Raw genomic sequence first — 24,941 nt, forward strand, 5'->3', positions numbered from 1 at the left:
AATCTCATCTCTACCCACGCTGTTCAAGTCACCCAGAGGCTGCAGCCTTGAGGTCTAATCACCCGAATATCAAGGAGCATTCAGGGCTTATCTCTTCAGAATCTTTGAGCCGCCTTGTAGGTGCAATTCTGAACACTTCCTCCAACTTAGACTCTATGAGACAGCTGCCCCAGGATGGGTAGAAGCGGAGAGTGGCTTGGGGGAAGGAAGCCTTAAGCTCTTGGGGATATTTATCTGACTCTGCTTCATCACAGCTAGTAATGTCACCGAGCCCCTTTGAACCTAACTGGCCCTATGAGCCCACAGGTGCTGGTCAGGACAGAAGGGCAACACTTAGTTTGTCGAGAAAACTTCTGGAGTCCTCTTAGCCCGAACTCTCTAGTTCCTTTTTAAGCCCTGGGACGCCTGTGAACCCCGTGCTCCTCAATGTGGCCTACACAGTCTATCAGCTTAACACACGTCTGAAGTTCCAGGTTTCTACCCCCTCTGCTTACTGCTAGCAGGGAGTGGGGTGAGGCACCGAAATACCATCTTCTTCCTCACTGGAACCCTCGCGGCTGGGACTGAGCCTTGGTAACCTAAAGTCGGACTGGAGAACCTGCCTGTGGAGAGCGGATGGGATGTTGGTGTGACATGGATGGCAGGGAGAGGGATATTCGGAAAAGGAGAGGCCAAAGGATAGGCGGAAGGCTGGCAAGGAGGGAGAAACCCCGGCGCTGGAGACAGCCGGGTAGACTAAGGATTGAGGCGGATCCTGTGCGAAGAGAGAGACTCGAGGGCTCCGAGGAGGCCTGGGAACAGTGGACGCAGGAAGGGTCTCGGGGCCGGCGAGGACACCGAAAGTCTGCAGTCCGGGAGAACCGCAGTGTTTGGCCCTGAGTGGGTGGGTGGGTGCGGTGGGAGGACCGAGCGCGGGCTGAGTGCGGGCAGGGGCGCGGGCGCCGGCGCCGGGCCCGGGCAGCCGGCGCGCGTGTGGTCAGCCCCGCGGTCCTCCAGCCGCCAGGAGCGGGCCGGCCGAGATCGGCCGCTGGCTCATTCACAGGCGTCTCTCTCCTCCCATTGGCTGCCGCCTCCGGAGTGGGGCGGGGCTCCGCTGCCCGGAAAAAAATGTAACTGCGTAAAAAAGTCCTCGCCTGGGTGACGGATGCTCAAAAGTTCAGAAGTTTTCCCAATGCTTCCTTAAGCGGCCGGCGCAAGAGACTGAGAAAAGGTGACGCGGGGGCCCGGGAAGGCGGCCGGCGCGCTGCCCCCGCCCCTGGTTATTTGGCCGCCTTAGCCAGCAGCCCCGAGCAGTGTCTCCTGGAAGGCGCAGGCAGTGGCGAGCAGGGCGCCTTCTTATTATTTTTTTGTTTTGTTTTGTTTTGTTTTGTGTTTTTTTTTTTTTTTGAATTTTACTTTTTTTTAAACTTTTGTCTCTTTTTTTGCCCCGACTGCGCCTGGAAGTTGCTCTGAACGTTCCTCCGAGGCGGCTCGCGACGTCCTCGTCCGGCCCTCTCCCGGTGCAGCGACCCTCCCTCTCCGCCCGCGCGGGAACTGAGTGGGCTGCGAGGCGCCAGGCGAGCGCAGGGAGAGGCCAGCCGAGCGGCCCCGGGAGCAAGGAGGCGGCCGCGGGCCGGGACAGACGCAGCGCGGCGGGGCCCGCAGCAGCTCGGCGCGGCCGGGACTCGGACTCGGCGGCCGGTGCGGCGCGGCCCGGCCTGAGTGAGGGTGGGGGGCGGCGGACTGCGCCTGGCGGCGGCGAGCCGGGGCCATGCAGGCGCGCTACTCCGTGTCCAGCCCCAACTCCCTGGGAGTGGTGCCCTACCTCGGCGGCGAGCAGAGCTACTATCGCGCTGCCGCGGCGGCGGCCGGGGGCGGCTACACCGCCATGCCGGCCCCTATGAGCGTGTACTCGCACCCTGCTCACGCCGAGCAGTACCCCGGCAGCATGGCGCGCGCCTACGGGCCTTACACGCCCCAGCCGCAGCCCAAGGACATGGTGAAGCCTCCCTACAGCTACATCGCTCTGATCACCATGGCCATCCAGAATGCCCCGGACAAGAAGATCACCCTGAATGGCATCTACCAGTTCATCATGGACCGCTTCCCCTTCTATCGGGACAATAAGCAGGGCTGGCAGAACAGCATCCGGCACAACCTCTCGCTCAACGAGTGCTTCGTCAAGGTGCCTCGCGACGACAAGAAGCCGGGCAAGGGCAGCTACTGGACGCTGGACCCGGACTCCTACAACATGTTCGAGAACGGCAGCTTCCTGCGGCGGCGGCGGCGCTTCAAAAAGAAGGACGCGGTGAAGGACAAGGAGGAGAAGGGCCGGCTGCACCTCCAGGACCCGACGCCGCCGCAGACCGGCCGCCAGCCCGCGCCCGCGCCCCCGGAGCAGGCCGAGGGCTCCGCTCCCGGGCCACAGCCGCCGCCCGTGCGCATCCAGGACATCAAGACGGAGAACGGTACGTGTCCCTCGCCGCCCCAGCCCCTGTCCCCGGCTGCCGCCCTAGGCAGCGGCGCCGCCGCCACAGTGCCTAAAATCGAGAGCCCCGACAGCAGCAGCAGCAGCCTGTCGAGCGGGAGCAGCCCCCCGGGCAGCCTGCCGTCGGCGCGGCCGCTCAGCCTGGACGCTGCCGAACCCGCGCCGCCGCCCCAGCCCGCGCCGCCGCCGCCGCCGCATCACAGCCAGGGCTTCAGCGTGGACAACATCATGACGTCGCTGCGGGGGTCGCCGCAGGGTTCAGCCGCGGAGCTCGGCTCCGGCCTCCTGGCCTCGGCCGCTGCGTCCTCGCGCGCAGGCATCGCGCCCCCGCTGGCGCTGGGCGCCTACTCGCCGGGCCAGAGCTCCCTCTACAGCTCCCCCTGCAGCCAGAGCTCCAGTGCGGGCAGCTCGGGCGGCGGCGGCGGAGGCGGCGGCGGAGGTGGCGGCGGCGGCGGCGGCGGCAGCGGCGCGGCGGGTACGGGGGGCGCCGCCACCTACCACTGCAACCTGCAGGCTATGAGCCTGTACGCGGCGGGCGAGCGTGGCGGCCACTTGCAGGGTCCGGCGGGAGGCGCGGGCAGCGCGGCGGTGGACGACCCCCTGCCCGACTACTCGCTGCCCCCAGCGACCAGCAGCAGCTCTTCGTCCCTGAGTCACGGCGGGGGCGGCCAGGAGGCCAGCCACCACCCTGCATCCCACCAAGGCCGACTCACCTCGTGGTACCTGAACCAGGCAGGTGGAGACCTGGGCCACTTGGCGAGCGCGGCGGCGGCTGCGGCGGCCGCAGGCTATCCTGGCCAGCAGCAGAACTTCCACTCGGTGCGGGAAATGTTCGAGTCGCAGAGGATCGGCTTGAACAACTCTCCAGTGAATGGGAATAGTAGCTGTCAGATGGCTTTTCCAGCCAGCCAGTCTCTGTACCGCACGTCGGGGGCTTTCGTCTATGACTGTAGCAAATTCTGACCCTATTCCCGCGGCACTCTTTAGAGCCAAATGGAATGGAACCCCAGAGCAGGAACAGTAAAAGAACCCAGCAATGCAAAATCGAAACTAAAAACATACAAATTTTAAAACTTGAGAAGATTCATCACACCAGCGAACAGAATCTCTCCTGAAATTCAGCTCACCAGCATCAGCTCAGAGAAAACCTATTTTCCTAAAAGATTAACGCAGAACCTCCTCCACTTTTGCCTTATCTAAGTAAGCCAAACCGTAAACTATTTTGTACAGACAACAAAATCATGGTTTATTAAAGGACAGTTTACTCCAGATAACACGTAAGTTTCTTGCGTTCAGAGACGCTTTCCTGCTCATTCGCCCCTCTGCCTCTGCCTCTCACCTGTAAGATAATATTTTATCCTATGTCGAAAGAAGGGGGAAAGTCCCTGTTTATAAAAATCGCTTTCTTTTTATTCATGGACTTGTTTTTAAATGTAAATTGCAACATAGTAATTTATTTTTAATTTGTAGTTGGATGTTACGGACCAAACACCAGAAAGTGTTCCAAAAGCTTTTCAAGTTCAATTGCCTGAAACTTTTAAAATGTGCCTTTTCTTTCATTATAAAAAGGGAAACTGTATTAATCTCATTCTATCATCCTTTTCTTTTTGTTGATCATATCCATTGTTTGTTTATTAATAAATTGCCATTCAGTTTGAATAAGAGCTATATGTCTGGATACTTTAATACAGCTTTAATATAAAGAAAAGATTTCAGAGCGGAAATTGTAGGAGTTCCCTATTCTCTGTCAGATTTTTTTTAAAGGTGGAGATAACTTCTAGTTCATGTCAAATTTCGCTAAAAGCAGTTTTTAAAATTGTTAAGTAGATTTTTTTTTCCTACAACATTTTCTGCAAAACATACTATCTAGTCAACTTGCTTTGTGGCTATTAAAAAGATAATTTCCTAAGTAGATCTGAGTTGGCACATAAACAAATACGTTTCTTCAGTAACTACAGAACATGATTTGGCAGTTTTTAAGTCCATGAATCAGCAGCAGTGTTACCACAGTGGTACCTGTGCACAGAGATGCAAATGTGCCTCAAGATACTAATAGATGGATATTAGCCTTCATGTCCCATATAGTTTGCAATGAGTATTATATATACCTGTGAGCCAGATGCCGAATAGATTTTTTTCTATTAATTTCATTCGTTTCTTAGAGGAGAAATAAACTAGTTTTAAAATATATGTATATAACTCACTCACAGTTACAATTATTCATGCATTACACAGAAGGATTAAATTTTTAAAATATAAATATACTGTGGGTTGGAAATAGATATTTAATCCTGGGAAAACTTTTAGAATATATATTTGTAGAACATTTTTTTAAAAGATTTACAGCAATAACCAGAAGGAAGAGTAAGAAGGCAGAAAAAAAAAAACATTCATCTGGGGTGGTTTCTTTTCAAACCAATTTTTCTTGTTAATTTACAGTTAAACCTAGGGGGCAATCCGGATTGGCCCTCCCCCCCCCTTTGTAAATAACCCAGGAAATGTAATAAATTCATTATCTTAGGGTGATCTGCCCTGTCAATCAGACTTGGGGAGATGGCGGTTTGATTACAGATATTCAGGCCTTCAGTTTGTTTTCGAGATAAAGCAGGTTCCTATCTGCCGCTCCTATCTAGAGGCAACACTTAAGCAGTAATTGCTGTTGCTTGTTGTCAAAATTTGATCATTGTTAAAGGATTGCTGCAAATAAATACACTCTAATTTCAGTCAAAAACTGCCTTACGTGGCCTCTGATTCGCTCGGTTCCCGCTGCTCAGAGCGGTAACATAATAGCCAGGGAAGCTCGCAGTGGCGCTGGCAGGGCGTCTCCTCCGGGCAAGCCGGCTGGGGCTGGCCTCACTGTGGCTTTAAGGGTTTTCTGGGTTGCCCTAGCCTTGAGTGCCTCCTCAGGTTACCCCTTGCAGAGGATGGGGTGGGAAGAGGAGAAGGGAAATGTCTATTTACAAATCTCTAGAAGTCGTATCCCAACTCTACTTTGGGGAGTCACAGCGTGGCGCTGGGATTTGTGGACCCAGAGTGGTGGCCCGACCTGGGTTGTCTAGGCCTGCGGGAGACCTGAGCAGGTGACCAATGGCCCTGTCCCCTCCGAAGGGGTTGACCGACCCAAGGCCCGCACGGAGGAGGCTGGACGGTTCTCAGGATGTCCGTGTTCAACTGTTTGGACAGGGGGTGGCGAGTGGAGACCCGCGGCTGGCCTCGGGCTTTCTGGGGGGGGGGGGGGGGCTCCAGGCGGCCATGCATTTCCGAGTGGCGTCCAGCCCCGACGCCGGCCTCCAGGACGCCGCTCCGGGCTGGGAAGGCTGCTGAGCTAATGAGCTGTAATTACCCGCTGCGGCGGGCGGCCGGCCGGCTTCTGTTTGCGTTCGCAGCGGCTTCCTCCTCCCCCGCGCGCCCCCGCCCCGCGGTCGCCCTCCAGGTTCCCGCTTGCGACTCCGCGGCGGCCTCTTCCCGAAACGAGTTAGTGTCTGTGGAGCAAATGGCGTCCAAAGGAGACGACCCCCACCCCTTCTCCTCCCTTCCCGCTTGAGTTGGATGGGTTCATCAGAGTAGGGTCGGGGTGCCCCCCCAAAAAAAAACCCGCGCCGAGGGAAGGTCAGGGGGTCCGGGCGCGGGCGCGCGGTTCCGGGGTCGCAGCGGCCGCAGCAGCGCCTCGAGGGCCTCGGGCGCCGGGCCCCGGCAGCGCCCGCTCCCTTCCTCGCCCCGCGGCAGTGGCTGGCGCGCGCGGCCTCGCCGCTCCTCTTGCCTCCCTGCTCGCCGCCTTTGTTTTGGAGACACACGTGTGTGTAGGAGCCCAGCCTGGGTGGAAAGGTCACAGGCACTTCATTGCTCACGGGTGACAGCGCGTCCCGCAGCCTCGGTGGGCGCACGGAGCCCAGCCGTGCTGACCAGCCTCAGCCGGGCCACACTGGCCTGCTTGCTCCAGGCGGCCTGAAACGCAGTCTGCGACCTGGCGCTTGTGTGACAGGGACACGAATTACTTGGGCCACGTACGCCAGCTTGGAGGCTGGAGGGTGGACGGAGTTCGGCAGGTTCGGGTCTAAGTAATCTACTCCTCTCAGGCCTCGCGGCCTTGAGAACGCCTAGGCCGCAGCCAGCCCCCGGTCCAGTTCTAGGCGACCTAGGGGAACCTAGCTGTCCTCGAGCCCTGTCGCTTAGTCTGGTGGTGCTGGGGTGCAGGGAAGGAAAGAATGTCCCTGCTCCTAGAGGTGGTGTTCTGTGGATGTCCCTTGCTTTTCCTTTTCTGTGCCAGGCAACTTAGAGGAGCAGATTTCTAGTGTGAGCTTGTGGCTCCTGAGAAGCCGCTCGTCGCTGCTCCCATACTGTCCAGAGGAGAGCTTCCTCTGATATTTGCAGGCTTGAAAAATTAAGAATGGAACGTGTGTGTGTGTGTGTGTGTGTGTGTGTGTGTGTGTGTGTGTGTGTGTGTCTAGGAAGGTGTTTGTATACGCACCTTGTTATTTCTGCAAAGTTGCCTCTGTAGTAGTTCTGAGTCATGTGAGAGTTGATAGAGCTACTCATGATTTAAAAAATCACAACGCACATGTGTAGTGTTTTCTATTGTCTATACATTTGCTTTTGAACGCTCATATCTAGTTTAAGAGAAAGAAACTATTTCTGCCATTCTTTCTTCACTTAGAATGACTTATTCCTTAGTGGCCTGTATGGTTGATTTGCAGTTTTTGTAAGTTTTGTAAGAAAAACTGCTTGATAGTTAATTGATCCCCAGCACATTTGGAAATTAGCCTCCTGGTGAACATACAGGACTCAGGTGAGGAGCCCACTCATTTTGTAAGTTGTCTCTGTAGAAATCGTTAGGATAGTATTTTGTCCCAAAAGGAGAAGCAGAGCACATTTATTTTCTTAGTAATTCATAGGCAAATGCCAGTGTGGTATGTGCCATGTAAAATTTTGCATTTGGCATGTTCCACATGTGGTAGGAACACGTGCTGTTTTCTGGGGTAGTGTAGTTAGCAAGCCCTTTTCAACAGGCTGCCTGCAAACGACCGTGCATTTTGCAATTTATCATTCCACAAAGTTTGTGTCATTAATAATAGATACTTGTAGAGTAGTAATAAGGCTCAATTGTGCTGGTCCTCTGGAAGCTTTCGGCTGCTTTCTGCGGAGAGAGTGTCTTACAACCCTTTTGGGCTTTCCTTAACTTTGAAAGGTGAAGAACATGGCCCCTTTTTCCTCCCACCCTGGTTACTAGTGTGCTGGGAGACTCTGTCTTTGAGGCAGAGGGCCATTTGTTTTGTTCAAAGTGGTATAAAACCCTTGAGGCCTCAGTGCCTCTGGGTTCAGGCCACCTGGCCAGTTAGCCCTGGCAGGCCAAGAACCTTACTCACCAGGCCGGAGGGACCCACATCATGTCCTAGCTGCCAGTGGTACCAAAGAAAGAGTAGTTGAAGTGACAGGTTCCCTCTAGTCCCTTCCCCACACTTCGAATGACTGAGAAGAGCCTTTGAGTCCCTACTTGAAAGCCCCTACCACAGACTATTGAGTGGTGTTATAGGGCCTTCATATTTGACTCCTGTCTACTCCTTTTATGACTGCTTCATGAAGCCATTAGCTTTTCCCACCAGCACATAAACAAATATCCTGTTAGAGGTAAGATTGATGATAGCTAAGTCACAAAGCTTGCTAGGCAGCAGACTTATGATATGGTGGGGGCTGTCAGCGAGATGAGGGCTCGGGGAGGAAGGAGCTAAGGAACATGCTAGAGGCTTTATCCTTCTTTGAGGACCAGAGGCAGAGGAAAGGGTTCCAGAAGCTTGAGAGTTCTAAGTAAGTGAAATCCGATGTATTCAGATATTCAGCAGGAAGAGAAACCCACAGAAATTTGCCAAAGGGACCAATTGTCAGTTTCAGAAATTCTACTGCCCCAGATTCTCCTTTCTGGATTGATAATATGGCTCATAGCTCCCCCTGCCCCACCTCTTTCTTGCCATTTGGGCTCTGCAATCACAGCTGGAACTTCTCTTGGCTGAATTCCCCACCCTTTTATTCCAGCACCTTCTTTTCTATACCTCATTTGACTCTATGTATTTATGTCAGCATCCTCTTGTCCCCCTGTCCATTTCTCCTATCCTTCTTCTTTCCTGAAAGAAAATCGTGGGATCCCCAAAGAATCTCTGGATGGAATGCCCCTACTGCCAGCCTGCACCATCTCTAGTGGCCCCTTTGCTCACCTCCACTATGACTTTGAGGGTGGGGGTAGAGATATGATTCTAGTTAGTGCCCAGGTATGGGATAGAGCTGGAGAAGAGAGCAGAAGATAGGCAGGTGCTGCATCCAAGTCAGGTTAGAAAGAAACAATGCCCAATTAAATGAGTTCCAGCTCCCAAACCCATTCAAGGCTCTCAACGTGATTAGTGGTGGAAAATTGAGCAAAATGTACCATGTCCATCTTATTGGAAACCAAAATAAGGCACAGAGAGCTCAACTTCAGACCTTTGTTGCCTCCTCTTCTATCTTACCTTGCCTCCAAAGAAACTCTGTTTTATATTAGTTTTGTGTTATTTACTTGATTTTTTCCTTCACTGGTTTTAAATTTGTAGCATATTGAGCATATTATAGGCAGTGCAGTAGGACCTGGAATTTCCTTCCACATCCATACATGCGGGCTGGAGCTGTCCCTGAGAGGAGAAGTCTATCTCTATGACTTAAGTCTGGCCTGGGTTCCAGCTCAGACTCTCTGGGCCTGCATTTGAGAGTGACTCAAAAAGTCATTGGGGCCCTTCTGCAGATTCTGTGCTCTCAGGATAGCCTCTTCCTGTCTTCCTGAAAGGAGTGTCTTTTTGCTCTACACTGCCCAAGGGCCTTTGTGCGTGCAGATAGTCTTGTGGTGCCGCCTCTGGACTAGTCTTTCCAACTTCTTCCAGCTGTCCTTGTAGGTGGCTCCTGAGAAAGGGGACTGTCATTTGCCCTTAAGTGAACACAGCTTTGCGTATATGAGTGGGTGTGGAAGAGAAATCTGTGAGCTCAAGGCTGGCAGGCAGGGCTTCCCCTAGAGGCCTGGTGTTTCACCAGAGGCATAAAAGACTGAAGGGAGGGTCTTGGTTCAGGCAATTCTTTGGGAAATGGGAGTTTTTAGAGGGCTTTGGGAATGATTTAAAGGAGAGGAGAGAGACCCCTCCTGTTTTCTACCCTAGGGTAAATGCAGGAAAACCAGTGCGTTTTGCATCTTTAAATCTCAAGGGCTCTGAATTTCTGTCATTGTCAAAAACCAGGTCATTGTTCCCCTGCTGTGCATGGATCCTTAATGGCTACAGGCCTCCATACGGGTTTAAGTGTGTTGATCACATTCTTTAAAAAAATCTGCTGGTAGAGGAGCTATGAAAACTGACCTCTGAGTTAGGCAAAATCAGCGCAGGCTCCAAAGGAGTAGCTCAGAGGGCCTTGGCAGGCCTGCCCAGGGACGCCACCTCCGCTGCTGCAGTGTTCCCAAAGTTAGGCTCAGTCCCTGCCTGAAGTTCTCAGGGCCCCGGGAGATTTTCTAGAGTCCCAGAAGCCACAGGGCAGCAGTGTCCTAGGAGCCAGAGGTTTTTTCAAGGCTCACTTTGTAAAGATGACTTTCTCATACTACCTTGGAAGGTCGCTCTAGTCACAGCAAGAGAAAAGCACGGAAAAAAACGTTCTCTTGTATGTGTTCTGCAGAGAGCCTTGGGGAGAAGCCATTCTTGCAACAGGCAGGCTGGTTGTTAGATTTTTCTGAGAAAACTAGGGCTGACATTGAAAACCCCTGAACCCCAAGGGGCTTTCTGTGCTTTCTCCTTGATCCACACTCACGATCAGCATCCAGACTATCTGGGAGGTGCAGGAAAATAATTTACAGCAAATGTATTTGGTGACAGTGGGAGAATGTGGCATTTCCTCTATTTGTCCGCTGGTTCCAGGATAGGCCCTACCAACCCACCTAACACGGTCACTACTACCCTGCCTGTGCAAGGTCCCCGGACCTCAACACAGAGAAAAGGCCTCCCCCAACCCCCATTCCTGGGGCAACCATGCTCCCCAAGCTGCACTGCCAGGAGGGATGGGGCCGGTGGGGGTGTGTGTGATAAAGTGGCACAACAGGAAAGCCAGAAGGCCCTTCCCAGTCAGCTTCCTCGCCATAAAAAGCCAGACTCCAGCCGAGGTCCTGACCCCTTCCAAATATACATTCCCTTGCTCGTGGCCTGCTGCTGCAGTCCGACTTAGGGCTGCGCTGCTTCCTCTCTGGCCAGCCTGAGTCCAGGGCCTCCTTTGGAGCAGTCTGGTTGGTGGAGCCTGGGTTTATAGTTGACTTCCCTAGCCTTCCAGCTTTTGTGATTCTCTCAGGCATCTCGGACAGGGTGCATTTTAGCAGTCAGGATTCCTTCTTTTAAAGGACAGCCCTTTCTCACTGCATATTCTCTGCTGGGATTTAGGGCTGTAGAGCTTGAGGGTGGGTGGTGGGTGAGGCTGGACAGGTGCATCCACAGGAGCTGAGGCAAATGGTAGTGACGGATGGGAGTTGGACCATCCTTTGGCATCAGCTGGTTGCAGTTCTTCACCAGCAAATAAATGGGTGCGCATTATCGGTACACACTCTAGCAGGCACCTTGGCTCAGGAATTCAGACAGGCAGCTGAGAATGCATCGGCTGTCAGTGTATGACCCCTTGACATGGAAGATAGACAGGGACTAGGGCTTAGGCCACAGGGCAAGGGGTCAACCCAGAGATTGGTTGTCTGCTCAGAGCAGACCTCTTGGTGCTAGAAAGTTAAGGACTTGAATGAGGGTGGGGTGGGAACTTGGAAAGTTCCTGTGTCTCTAGGAGAGTCCACCCTGAATACATTTGGAGGGAGGAGCCTGTAGAGTGTGATGGGAAGGGCACAGCATCGACAGCAGAAGGCTTCAGGTCCAGTGGCTATAGCCAGGCACACTCCCTCAATGCTTGCTCCATGTAGCCCAGACAAGCATATGGGAGGCTTAGGGGAGCACAGGCCTAAGGGCATAAGGCAGCCTGGCTAACTGCTACTCCCAGGATAGGCTCCTGTGCTATCAGAAAACACTGTGGAGCATGGGAAGGCAGGGTTTTGGAGGTGGCCTAGCTTCCAGAACTGCAATGTGTCTCAGATGTTATTATTACTTGTAAAAGTTTTCAGTACTTTCTATGAGGAAAACCTCCAATTTTTGGAGAGGTGAGGATGTCATGTTGGGACATGTTGATCTGGTTGTAAGACAAGAGCACAGGAACACACAATCTTTGTGTAAAACCGGGGTGAAAGCTCTCCCCACCCATGCTGTCTGCTCAGTGCTTAAGGCTACAGAAAGACCCTGGATGATATGGAAGAAGTAAAGTTGAACTAATTGGAACACAACTAAATAGATTGTTGAGTTTTAACTCCCAAATACGAAGGTGTTTCTTTTCCCATTTGTGGTGGGACCTAGAGGTTTTTTAAAAATGGTACATTTAGGGTCTCTTATTTATTTAGTGGTATTTTGTATGACTTCGCAGCCTATCTATTAGACAAGCCTCCTACCCTGAGATATATTTCCAGCACCTGGGGAATTATTCTAAAATGAAAATTTGAAGTGCTGCTTCCTGCTTCTAGCATGGACAACACAGGGAAGATGGAATTTGTGTGTGTAGCCTCTCGTCTGACAGGCTGCTGTGGGGTTCTGAGATTGACTTTGGTGATTACAGAAAATGAAAAGAAGCCCAAATCAATTCTGCTGGATGTTCTCACCTCACACACCTCTAGTTTAGGTTTCCTTCTGGATCCCTCTCCTATGGAAACAGTTCTCCCAACCTTTCCTTTGGATTGGCAGTCCTGACTCTGAGCCTATTCCTTATATAGCTGCAGAGGTAGACAGGCCTACTTCACTGTTCCAGAACTAATGACAAAGGGCAGCAGATATGGACAGACAAGTTTGAAGGGTACCAAGCCAGTGGTGCTTCTAGTACCCGAACATTTGACCTTTCTCTGACAGACAAATGCGGGGCTTGTCTCTGACTTAACTGAGAATACTAATGGTTTAACTCTCTTTATTTTTTACAATATCAGGCCAGGAGAGGTGTTACAGTATCTTAAGTATATACTCAATGTTTGCAGAGCAGAAAAAATAATCACTGAAATTAAGATGAGATTTATGAAGAAACCCTTCAATTGGGTCTTGAGGGTGGCCACAAAAAATTCAGCACAGTTAAGTTAAATTCTGGAGTGCATCTGCTGTTTTTCTCCTTTTAAATACATGCCATCAAGAACCCAGAGGAGCCCAGACTGTGATCGGAGAGCATGAAGTGACAAGGTTGTGATCAGAAAGAGTTCGTCCAGCAGAAACCCACACAGAACCCCTGCCCAGGATTTCTAAGGAGCTCACTATAGCTTTGGGCTGGAAAGTCACAAAACATTGAGTTAAACAGCTTTTGTAGGCCTGCAGGTCTTTGGCATGGCTTTTCCTGGGTGTTGAATGAAGGACTGAGGTAGTCAGAGGAGAAGGAGGGCTTGCTCATCAGGGTTGTGGCCAAGGAGTATGTGATTAGCTATAAGATTTGAGAATATGTGCAAAGGGACAGTAGACTTTGGAGTGATGCTTGTAGGAATGTGTGTGTGTGTGTGTGTGTGTGTGTGTGTGTGTGTGTGTGTGTGTGATAGCATGTGAGAAGGCATGTTGGGGAGTGAATTTGTATATGATGTGTGTTTGAGGTCATGGGTGACAGTGAATGCTCAAGAGTGAAAGAGCATCTGTGTATGCCCCCCACCCCAGCCCGCCCAGTCCTACAAGCCTCACCTCCCAGAGACCATCTGCTTCCAATTAGCAGCATCCCATTTGGGAACAGAAACAACAGGCTCCTCTTGGGATGGCTCTGAGAACCGGGTGGGCCAGCCTGGCTACTCTATAGTTATGTTCCATGGGGGTCGAGGCTGCCCTGGACAGCATGCTCTCACAGGATAGAGCGAGCCAGAAAGAGCCCCTCTGCACCAGCCCTAGTCCTCCCCCAGATCATAAACCTGCCTGTGAAGACATTTGGAAATAGTTCACTCCCAGTCTCCTGCATGTGCAAAGATTGGAATGACATTCGCTGAAGTTTTATTTTATTTTGCTTGGAAGGGGAGTGAGGGGGAGAAGAGTCCTGACCTAATTTGTTCTAGGCCAAAACACTATTTCATGGAAGATCATATACCTGCAAGCAGGTCCTCGCTTGCTCTCGGGAGGTATTCTGTACACTAATGTATCACCTGTAGCTACACAGTACACAGCTCAGGAGCACCCATCCATGGTTATAATTCTAGCACACAAATGAGAAACTCAGTGACGCTGGAGCCTCTGTTCTAAATCTCTTTATCATAACTTATAATTAGTATTGATGTATCTGAAGGATCAGCGTGATGTCTGGTATACATTAGGTACTGGATGTAAGCAGACTGAACTGATGAGTCAAAATTCAGTTTAAAAAATGACCTAGTACTGAAGGTTAGATGTTGGAAGTAAATATTGTGTGAAAGACTCTAGCCCACAGAAGAGGCACGGGGGCTTTGGGGTAGCCCAGGGCTTTCACATAGAATGTTCCAACAATATTTACTTACTATCTAAGTTTCTTCTTTTAACCCATGTTTCATGAGCCTTTTTTTTTTGAGAGGGTGAGAGCTAGGTGGTTTTAATTAAAGTCAGCAGAGCCGAGAAGGGTAGGAATGCTTCAGTTCAGCAGGGGATAGGTATGTCCTAGGGCAGAGACTTAGCTGGGTGCTCTGTTAGAGCAGCTCAGGCTAGGGTTTTCTCAACAGGGGCTTTCCCAAGGAACCAAGGACTATTTCATCCCCAGCTGTGGATTTGGGTGTTGTTTGGGACCATAAACTGCCTACATTATAACCTAGAGAAAAAAATCCACAGGTAACTCTGTTAGTGCTGATTTATAGAAAGATTATTTAATAAGAAAAGAGAAAAACAATCTCAAGACTCCAAAATATAAGTTGTCTAGTGACATAATTTCAAGTAAAATGAATATGTGATTAAAACTTCTTGATTTCCCAAAAACATTCTGAGGAGGCTTTGACAAAAGCAATGCAGCCTTAGTTCTGGAGTGTCCTGTCCTGGGGTCTACAGACCTCTGTGGCCCAGCTCTGGATGCAGGGACAACACAGGAGGTCGAGGGTCCATGGTTGGCAGGAGTGACTAGACTCTGGTTCCTTGGTTCTGCACTGTCGCCATGTCTCTGCAGAGGGGCTCAAGCGTTGGGGTTGGTCCTCATGAGCTCCACGTCGGCCTGCACCATCTCCCTCACCAGCTCCTGCAACCCAAGATCCAGGGTGGACCGTAAGGGCGAAGTTTCTGCCACCCCCTCCCACAACACCTCCTCACAGGGCCCTGAAAGGTCTCCTGTTTGACAATAGCCCGCCAGCAAGAGCTCACAGCTAGCAGCTCTGAGAACAGTGCACTGGAGACAAAACTTACGTCAAAGGCAACGCGGGGCTTCCAGTTTAGTTTCTGCTGAGCCTTAGAGCAGTCTCCCTGCAGAAAGTCCTGTGGAGAGATGGCAGATGAGTTGTGCATGCATGGGCTTGCAGCGAACCCCTTTCCCAGTCTATCTCATTAGGTACTCACCATCGGCTCGGCGAGGACCTTGCAAATAAGCTATCTCCAACTGCCCATACTCCCTAGCCCCATCTCATCCTAGAGATTCCTATGGCTTTTTTAAAATTTTAAATAGATATTAAGTTGTCAGGAGAACTACTGTAAGAACTGTTTTGAATTACTGCACTTAGCAGCAAGGCCAGGGGTAAATCATGCCCGCACATCCAAGACGCGGAGCTCCGCTTCAGAACAGTAATTCCAGATACTTGACCTGCAGAACCCCGACTTATCTGGTAGAACCCTAGAAACTACCCTTCCTCAGGTCCCGCTACAGTCAGGTCTATAGCCCTTTCCCTGTCCCTGGCGCCTGGACTCGGGAGTAGCAGATCCCCACCTCCGGTCTCCGGTCTCCGGCTTTTGGGACAGCCCAGGAGGGCAGGCAGTTGCAGGCAAGCGGCACCATGGTCAGCCAAGAGAGCGCTGCAGAGCTCCCAGTAGCAGCGGCTGAGCTCTGACTCTGCTAAGGTAGAGACAGTTCTCTCTTCCAGTTAGCAGCGCACCCACAAGCTCCTAAACTGAAACCTCCTTTTCGCAGCCACAGTAAAGGATCTGTTCTACTCTTATCTTTCTTCCATAGAATACGGGAATTTTCTTTCTCGACTCATGGGGCAAACGTGCAAATCTCAGTTTGAAACTCTGCATCTGCATCGGAGGCCTCTGTTGGTCTAAACCCTTTCTGTAGCTTCTTTCACCTCCCTCTGCCTGCTCCTTACAGAGGAGACTGCTGATGACCACTGACACAGTCCAGGAGCAGGCCTTAACAACATACAGCACAGCGTCAAACCTAATCGGCTCACTCAACTCTGACTTTATAGGAGGGAAACACAAGTGAACTCAGGCAGGCTTCCTGGAGAATTCTAGCAAGAGAAGTTCACAATTATTCATTTAAGAGATTTCCTTGGGAGGAAGACTGGCAACAAACAAGAAACAGAAGAGATGAAAATCCTATGTCTTAGCCCTACAGTTCTTTATTGCAGGTCTCAAGACTAATGGGAATTTCAAGATGAGTTGAAAGGGAAGAGAGCAAAGAAAGGAAGTTGGAAAGGAAAAAGCAGGAAACACCAGTTAGGTCTATTCATATGAGTGTATCCAATGGTGCATATACCTACACTCAAAATAACCAGGGACTGGGAAGGCAGGAGGCGGGGAAAGGTGATCTTTATAGTGATAAGTACTCCATTAAGACACTCTATTTTAGCAGTATACCACTGGACAAGAGAACCATCAGCTCTGAGTGACAGCTGCTGATAATCATGCTGCAGTAAAAGAGCAGGCTTCTTCTGCTCTCCAATCTCCTGAACTTGGCAGGCAAAGGCATTTTATTCTGCATTTCAGATGTAGACCAGGGGGTTATAAGCACAAGCTATCTGTGCTTACCTGGGCCTTCCAAGCAGAGGCGGTCTGGATTCTATTTCCCTGCCTGAACCTTATTCTAGCAGAGGACATTCAGGGACTCTCGTTCTCAATCATCCACCATTGCTTTTTAGGCTTGAATAAATCAAATTCCCAAAGGCTTTGCATTTCACAATATGCTGAAGTACCCACTTCCTCCCCAGAGTGTTCACCAGAGTGAAGCAAGTTATTTCTGCTGGCCTAAAAGCCCATTTCCAGACTCCCCAGGAAAGGTAGGATACAAGAATTAGTAATTAGCATTTATAGCACAGTGCTACCTGGAGCTGCCAATGTAAGTGAAAAAAATAAACCAAGTAATTTATTTCTCTTTACTCTCCCTAAATAAACTTGTATATCCTTTAACAATGTTTCTTTTTTAGTGTAAAAGTCACACAAAGATGTTCCTTCTTTTTTCTCCAGAGGAAGGAAGCTGTGTAGCTTGGAGTCATGAAGCAATGTCCTCCTGCCCCCTCCTCCCTCCTTCCCTCCCTCCCACAGCAGCTTCAGGAGAACATGGTTACTGTTGAATCACATAGCATGGGCTGTAAATCAACCAACTCAGTATGGATGCAATTCATGGCTGTGAACATACAGTTTAAAAGGCCTTAAAACCCTGTTTGCTTTCAAATGATCTCAGTAGGCTTGGGAAAGGGAACCTTGTATTGTAATTATGTTTCCTGTATTTTTCTACAAGTAGCTCATAATATAAAAACAACCAGGCAACTACAATTAAGGAAAAAGAAAAATGGTTTTCAAAAGCTAAGCAACAGACACTGCTAACATACACTATAAAAGTATTTCATTGAAACCAGAGACAGGCCCAGCTAAGCTTCACAATTTAGTTCTGAGCTCAGCTCTTAGACTGCAGCCTCCTAGCTTCCTTAGCCTTCTGCCAAAGCTCCGTCTCCCTGAAATTTAATTAGAGCAAGAAGCCTTGGGAAGGAAGAGCATGAGGTCCTATCAGAACAAAACAGTGGCTCTTGTTGCCAGTTGCCACTGAGTCAACACACTGGCCAGTGGAGATATCTCTGTCCCACCAACTCTTCTTTCGCCTGCCTAGGCACTGCACTCTCCTTTGTCTCCATCAACTCAGCCTGCTTTGTACTTTACCGTCCTAAGGAAACAGCTTACTAAGCCTGGGGTGGGGGAGGGTGAGCAGGTGGGGGTGCACACACCTTTAATCCCAGCAATCAGGAGGCAGTGGCAGGCAGATGATCTCTGAGATAAAGGCCAGCCTGATCTACAGAGTTCCAGGCCAGCCCAAGGTTCACAGAGAAACCCTGTCTAAACAACAAGTGAAAGAAAGAAAGAAGGAAGGAAAGGGAGAAAGAAAGAAGAGAAAGAGAGAGAGAGAGAGAGAGAGAGAGAGAGAGAGAGAGAGAGAGAGAGAGAGAGAGAGAGAGAGAGAGAGAGAGAGAGAGAGAGAGAGAGAGAGAGAGAGAGAGAAAGATCTATCTACCATGGGATCTGGTCAATGGCTCGTTTCATTTTCAAGTCTGCTCAGGCATACTTCAGGGGTGGCATGACAAGGTCAGTGTGTGAAGGCATCTAGTGCTGGACAGGAGGGCAGACAGGAAATGCTTCCTTAAAGATCATTTCCTCTGACTTGCAGAGAAGTCAGGGTTGGGAGCTGGACTCCTACAGGGAAGCCAGGTGGTGCTGTGCTCACACACGATGTGGGTAGGGACAAACACCATATGCACTTCTTTCATATTTAAGTCTTTTAAGACTTTTGAACTTGCACAAATGAGTCCAATAGGGCCAAGCACCTACTGACTACAAATGAGAAGAATGCGTTTATCTATACTGCTCTACGGTTGAATTATTCAGTTCTTCATAACCTTATAGTCACCATATGACAACAGAGGCAAAACTGGAATTAAAGTGATGATTTATGTAGAGTTTCTAGAAAGAACTTTATGAACTGGGTGGTCTGGAGTTTTTCTGAGAACAAGAACTAAATAAAAACAAACAAAAAAAAAAAACAGGCAACAAAACTCGGAGGAAAATTTACAGCTTTTAAATGTGAATATGACATTTCCTAAATCTGGCTTCTAGTGTCTTTGCCATTTTCACTACTATCCCTTAGGTGAACTATATTTAGTTCATGATAAATTATTAGTGTAATTTATTATTGTCAAATTCAATTAGGCTTAACTAAGCATTTTACAACAGCCAGACAGCATAAGGAACAGGGAAAGTCTACAGACCCACTTTTTCTGAAGACCCAGCTTGTTTGCACCTTAATGCTGTGCTGCTTCTAGAGCACCTGGGCATGGTGGCTTTCACTGCAACAAGGCTGCATGCATCAGCCTCAGAGAAGGGCATATTTTGTTGCAAAGGAATCTCAGGCTTCCCTGGCCCTCAGCCTTGCTACAGTGGATGAAGTACCAGACCAAGTCCCAGGGAAGTCATTAGGCCAGTTCCTGAGCCCACAGCAAAGGAGGGCTCACCCTGCCATTATTGTCTCCTTTAATTAGAGGCCCCTTTTGGGAAAATCTCCGTGCATTACTGTCAAGATAACAAGAATAACAAGACACCTTTCAGCTACATAGGTTACTTTTCTTCCTCTAATGTGAGTTTGATTGTTCTTATACAATTTAAGTCCCTTCAGTAAATCCTCATCTACTTTCCTTAAAAATCACAGTAGGGAAGGAAGCTAGGGACTAGCCTGGATCACGTGTGTGTGTGTGTGTGTGTGTGTGTGTGTGTGTGTGTGTGTGTGAGAACTCCATAGTCACACTCTCATTTCTTTTTCTCCCTTTTCTCTAAGTTTGATTTGCGAAAATTGTAACATTTAGCTTGAATTACAAGTTGGGTTGGGTTTCCAGGTTTGTGGTATGGTTTGTAGAAACATCTGGTGGGGCAGAGAGACTTTAGGAGTGCAAGAGCTCTTGGCAGGATGTTGTTAAATTTCTAATGTACATATTGAAAGAAATGGACTTTTGAGTGCCGTAAGCAAGAAGGTGAACAGACAGGGATGTGACTGAGGAAATCCTAGCCCAATGGAAACCTTGGCCAAACATCTTCAGGAATGCAAGACATGGAGCTGTGAGTGGCACAAGAATACTGATTTTTCCCCTCATGCTTTCCTTAGAAAAGTGAAATTGAAGACTAGCACAGGCTCCAAGGGAATAGAAGAATGCCAATGAGTTAGGTCCTTGATCTGACTTTATGCTAATAAGTGAGGAGGCAGGCTTCCCTCTTAGGGTAAAGCTTCTCTTGGGAAATGCAGAACTGCTTAAAACAAAACAAAACAACAGAACTTCAGGGAAGCCTTTGAAGTCGCACTGCATATTCCAGTCAAGATTCTAGACAGACAGAGAGGGCGAAAAGTGAGAAAGAGCTCCCCACTCTCCAGGAGAGAGCTAACCTCAGAACAGTGCAAAGAGGAAGAGGCTGGGCATTTCCCTCTCCTACCCTGGATGGCTTGAGAATGGCAAAGACTGAAGTCCCAGGCTTCTCCTTTAATGACAAGGGTTGATAAAGGACTAGGAGAAAGCTGCAGATTGTCTCATCTGTTCAGGAAGCAGGCTCAGGGGACTGTCCATCCAGTGGGGCTGAGAGAATGCTTCAGAGCTAAATTGATACCACGCTTGGCCAGCTTCTCTAAGCACCATTCCAGAGGGTAGCCCAGCATAAGACATATAGCAGAGAAGAGAACCTATAAACGCTGTTCCTAGCCTCTGTACAAAGTCCATCCTAAGCCCACTGACTCTGGGCAGTCTAGACTATCTACCCACCATATCATGACATAAACACACCTTTCCCATTATAACTTTTAAAATGTATAGTTAGACAGCAAAGGCTCTACAAGTTATACAGACAACATATTTATGGGGGGGGTCCTCCAAATCGGTGGACTTTGCATACATAGTCTCAAGCAGCTATTGATCAAAGATAACAACAACAACAAAAAAATAGACCCCTGTACTGCAGGTGTGCAGATCATGCTTGTCACTGCTGCATTGCAATCACAGCACCTGCCAACAGCAGCTGCACTGTGTTTAGACACTGAGTTTCCTAGGAAGATTTGCCCAGTGCAGGAAGACATGCAGAGGCCTGCAAATCATCTTCTACAGGGTCTCTGAGGAGTTCAGTGTCAGGGGGGATCTGGGAACTATCTGATTATGTTGAGGGATGGCAGGATTGGGAGGAGGTATGGGTTTTCAGACTATTAATTTCCCTTTAGAGTGTTAACGAGTCTTAAGAAAGTTCTCCCAGGCCAACATGCATGAGACATGGGCAGAGCCCATTCTCCTCTGTGAATTGGATCACATACACCACATGCAACATTCACACTAACCAAATTGTAGCTTCTCCCTTAGCAGCTTTAGAACACCTTAGTAGTACCACTACTGCCTGTCTGCCCTTTACCTATCACCCATGTACTACAGGGCTTTGACTGGGGCACCAAAATGGTAACTAATCTAGGAACACTCTTTCCAGCTTGTATAACCTTGTGGGAGCCAGGCTTAGTCCATTCCATCAGGCCCACTCTGAATGAGCAAGCCAAGGAAAACATAGCTAAAGAGTTGTGTCTAGTGGCCTGCAGAGTTGCATGCTCACAGGTGGATGTCTAACAGGTTGCCAATGAGACTTTGAGGAGGTTACCTTGCAACATACAGATTTATGACACCTCTGTACCCATCCTGTGTCTATAGTTGTAATTATGGAATTAACTTTTTCTGTTAGTGTGGAGTTTTGAGGCCTACTGCCCATAGTAGTGACAACACAAGAAAAGTGAATTGAATGACTTACTATAACTGGAGCCCGCTGGTCCTAATTCCTTCACTAACCATCCTAACCAGCTGATGTGGGGTGGTAGTGGTGGTGGTGACTCATACTTATAATGTAAGGGCCACTTAATGACAGGGAGATAAGATTGTTAGTGACCTCAGCATTCCAGGCTTCAAAGTCAGCACCATCTTCTTTGAAAATTACTGGCTACTGTTAATAACTGGATCTGGGGTGTAAAGATTTGCCTATGCTAGTAGGAGGTGGCATAAACCCCGAGGAAAGGAGATAAAGCACCTTTAAGTGGACCGATTAGGGACTGTTGTGACATAATTGGCGAGTGGCGTTCTGGATATAAGATGCAAGCTGCATTTCTTTTTGCCACTTAGCACTTTCTGCCCTGAAAGCACTTTGCAGAGTTCAGCAAATTAAGCTTGAAGACAGTCACACTCAAGATGCAACTCAGGAGATCCTCTATCTGCTTTAGAGGCCTCTTTCCTAGAGATGAAAGTTCTCTGCAAAGTGCCTTAGCGCTAAAAGCCAAACTGTTATCCTGCTTATCTTGAGCCTGTGCCCTCTTATCCAGGAAGGTGACTTAGGCCATGGGGCATCCCGGATTGCACAAGACAAAGGCAATTTTCCTTAAACTTGCTTCCTTCTTGTTTGTTAGATCATTATTGTGGGCAAGCAATCTACTCATATTTTGAACACAGACACAAAAGAACATCGTAACTAATACAGATCTCCTTACAGTATAAATGTAGTTTTTCCTTTGGGTGTATCTCAATGTATATAGCATATTAAGATCTTCTAATTCAAGAACTCTCTCTTTAATAATGCACCTATCTACCCATGCTTTGCCTCCTCTCCTCTCTTTTCCCAAGCCAAATAGAAATGGTTTAATAGAGACACATCCTCTTCCCTAGAGACTCCTGTGACAGGTCTGGTTGCATAGATGAGAGCACATCGCATGTCACATAAAACACTGCAACACCAGACCCTGCATTGTATGTGCTTCTTCCAGGAACTTCTTGAGGAACAACTAAAACAACTACCTGGCCTTTGTGAGTTTCTTGAGGGGCACAGAGGAAAGATGAACATTAATATGTATCCTTATGATTTCCTCTTTGGTTCTTTTCCCACCATCATGGCTAAGAAAAATTTAGCTGGCTGTGGGGTTCTGTACATGGTTACATGTTCTTCTTATATTTTTTCATGAGAAGAACAGAATCCCTATGTCCATCTGTAAAGACATTTCAGCCAGATGTCATGAAGCCATCTAGTGGTAGGGGCTTGGACTAGAAGGCAGCATTTCTGATTCTTACTCTAGTAGTCACAATATTAAAAGAACCAAGCCCTCCAAGGAAAACAGTGTACTTATACCACATTAACCTGACAGGCAGGGACTTCTCAATAATGTGTCAGCATATGAGGATATCAATACATGCCAATGCTGGATAGAGGTTGACACAGAAATGCAGCCACTCCATAACTCAATATATTGCTCTAAAACAAACTCAGCCATTGTGATAGAAGCAAGAATATTGGCCAAAGGGAGGATACTGAGCAGCAAGGTGCACAAGGGGACCTTGGGGAAAATTAAATGAAAGTTCCCTCAGTGAACAGGAGCATGTTACAGGAGCTCTTGCATTTGTCAGAACCAATCCAATTGCAGTCAACATCTGTACATCACTATAAATTTAATGTCAACAGCAATATCCTTAGACATTATTAAGAACCCAGGGATATCACTGGAGGGAACTGGATTCCTATTTAGGGCTCAGTTAACTTAGCTGTTTCTGAGCATTTCTGAGTATTAGGTACTAAATCTATAAAAAAGATAAACACTGTCTATGCTACTGGATGGCTGTACGAGTTCAAGGCTATACACAATAGCTGCTGGTGCCAGATTTCTTCCTGTGAAGCACTGGAGAGCAAACCAAGGGCCTCATTCATGCCAGGGAAGCAAGCATGCTATCCTAGAGACACTCAGTCCTGTTTCATTTTTAGGCTTGGGTTTGCTGAACAGTTCTACCCAAGATTTTACCTTCTGCTATTCTCCAAGTATTGCACACATTTTGCAACCTTGTGAACTGGTGCCAGACACTGATTATATCAGGCATTAAGGAAGCAACTTTGAATAAGGCAAGGCTTTGGCTATCATGGCACCTGTGCTGGGTTGGAGAGATGATGGCAAGAAGTACACAGACATATGAAGAGCATATCAGCTAATGGGGAGCATGGGGACAAGGCTGTAGAGGTTGGGACTTGACAAGAGTAGGATCATCCTGATGGCACTTCAAAAAAGTACCATCTGATTACAGACCTGAATGGTAAGAAGAAACTTATCACATAAAGATCTGGGTAAGAAGATCTCTTTGGAATACCAGTGATAGAAAGTGCTTTAGGGAGCAACGCTTCAACTCCGAAGAGTAAACAGAGCAAGCCATTGCTTATAGACTCATGAACAAGGAAAGGCACCCCATGGTAAGGCCAGATAAGGTTAAAAAGACTTCTCATGGATTGGAGGCCTTTCTCTACAGAAGCCATGTTGTATCAAGGCTTTATCCTCTGAATTGTACATCACTGTCCCTTAGGCTACAGTTAAAAAGTTGGCTGACTTAAATGATTTAGGCAGAAGCCTGGATTGGGGGTAGGGGGAGGATGGGGATCAACATGATTTTCCAAAGTATGACACTGACTTCTAGTTGTTCATACTGATTTATGGAAGCATTAATTTTTCTCTTTGTACTAAACTTTTATACATAACCTGCTGCATCTTGCAGTCAGCTACTCCTTGATGTTTGGGATATATGACCTGAGTACTCTGTAGTGGTCAGGTCTGGGCTACTGCAGTGAAGATTCAGCATGATACACATATGGCTCTGGGAGGCTAGGCACCTACCTTGCTGTGTGCTCAGATACTCACCAGAGTGTATGTTAGCAAGGCTACCCTGCCCCTCTTCTGGCCAAATGTGGACATCAAGAGCCTCTGAAGGCCAACTGAGGTGCCTCCACCCTTCACGTCCTTTCTGGCTAGTAGAAAGCTGGAGCCCTAAACACTCCTAGCTGGCTAGGGAGACATCTTCCTGACAATTTCCTAGGGTGGGACACATCACTGGAACCCACTTTCCTTTAATGGGTTCTCACCATGATGTGTATGTGTTTGTGTGAATATGTGTGTATCTGAAAGACCAGAGAAACCGTCCTTTGCCATCCTAGCACTTAAGACAGTGATGGTAGGCTTTGTCTGGGTCCTGGAGAGTTTAAGCACTAGAAGTTTTCAGAGACATATGTGCATTCTGTTCCAGATCAGAGGGGTCAAGAACAGGAGAGGAGACCAATAAAGATGTCCAGGACACATTGGGGGAAAGATGGTTCCTAGACGACAGTGGCAGTAGACTTGTAGCCCTGGAATGATAACTGGGGAAGTAGAATACAGATATATGGATTGATGGGATGTGGATGTGGGGAACAAGGATCCTGGATCCTGGCTTAAATGCGAAACTTTCCATTCTCACAAAGGCATTTAAGAATTTATAATGCTGGGCTGGAAAGATGGCTCAGTGGTTAAGAGCACTGACTGCTCTTCCAGAGGTCCTGAGTTCAATTCCCAGCAAATACATGGTGGCTCACAACCATCTATGATGGGATCTGATGCCGTCTTCTGATGAGTCTGATGACATCTACAGTGTACCTGTACATATATATATATATATATATATATA

The 24,941-nt window shown here is 48.6% G+C and overlaps 2 protein-coding genes across 2 annotated transcripts in view; one reads left to right on the forward strand and one right to left on the reverse strand.

Annotated features, from left to right (window-relative positions):
* Positions 1–1,138: 1,138 nt before the first annotated feature.
* On the forward strand, positions 1,139–5,187 carry Foxc1 (forkhead box C1). The gene has a single exon (XM_031359336.1). It carries the CDS (start codon positions 1,751–1,753, stop codon positions 3,428–3,430), a length of 1,680 nt encoding a protein of 559 aa, XP_031215196.1. The 5' UTR covers positions 1,139–1,750; the 3' UTR covers positions 3,431–5,187.
* Positions 5,188–14,356: 9,169 nt separating this feature from the next.
* Positions 14,357–24,941, reverse strand: part of Gmds (GDP-mannose 4,6-dehydratase) — a 567,052-nt gene continuing 556,467 nt past the window's right edge. Inside the window, exons 10-11 of the mRNA XM_031357964.1 lie at positions 14,905–14,973; positions 14,357–14,740 (exon numbers count right to left, since the gene is read on the reverse strand). Coding sequence (XP_031213824.1) covers positions 14,678–14,740; positions 14,905–14,973 — 132 coding nt within the window. The 3' untranslated portion in view covers positions 14,357–14,677. The remainder of the gene's footprint in view (positions 14,741–14,904; positions 14,974–24,941) is intronic.

Source organism: Mastomys coucha, unplaced genomic scaffold, assembly GCF_008632895.1.
Source record: "Mastomys coucha isolate ucsf_1 unplaced genomic scaffold, UCSF_Mcou_1 pScaffold7, whole genome shotgun sequence".
Taxonomy (NCBI): Eukaryota; Metazoa; Chordata; class Mammalia; order Rodentia; family Muridae; genus Mastomys; species Mastomys coucha.

Coding starts and splice junctions, on each gene's coding strand:
- Foxc1 (XM_031359336.1), top strand. CDS start 1,751: ATGCAGGCGCGCTACTCCGTGTCCAGCCCCAACTCCCTGGGAGTGGTG.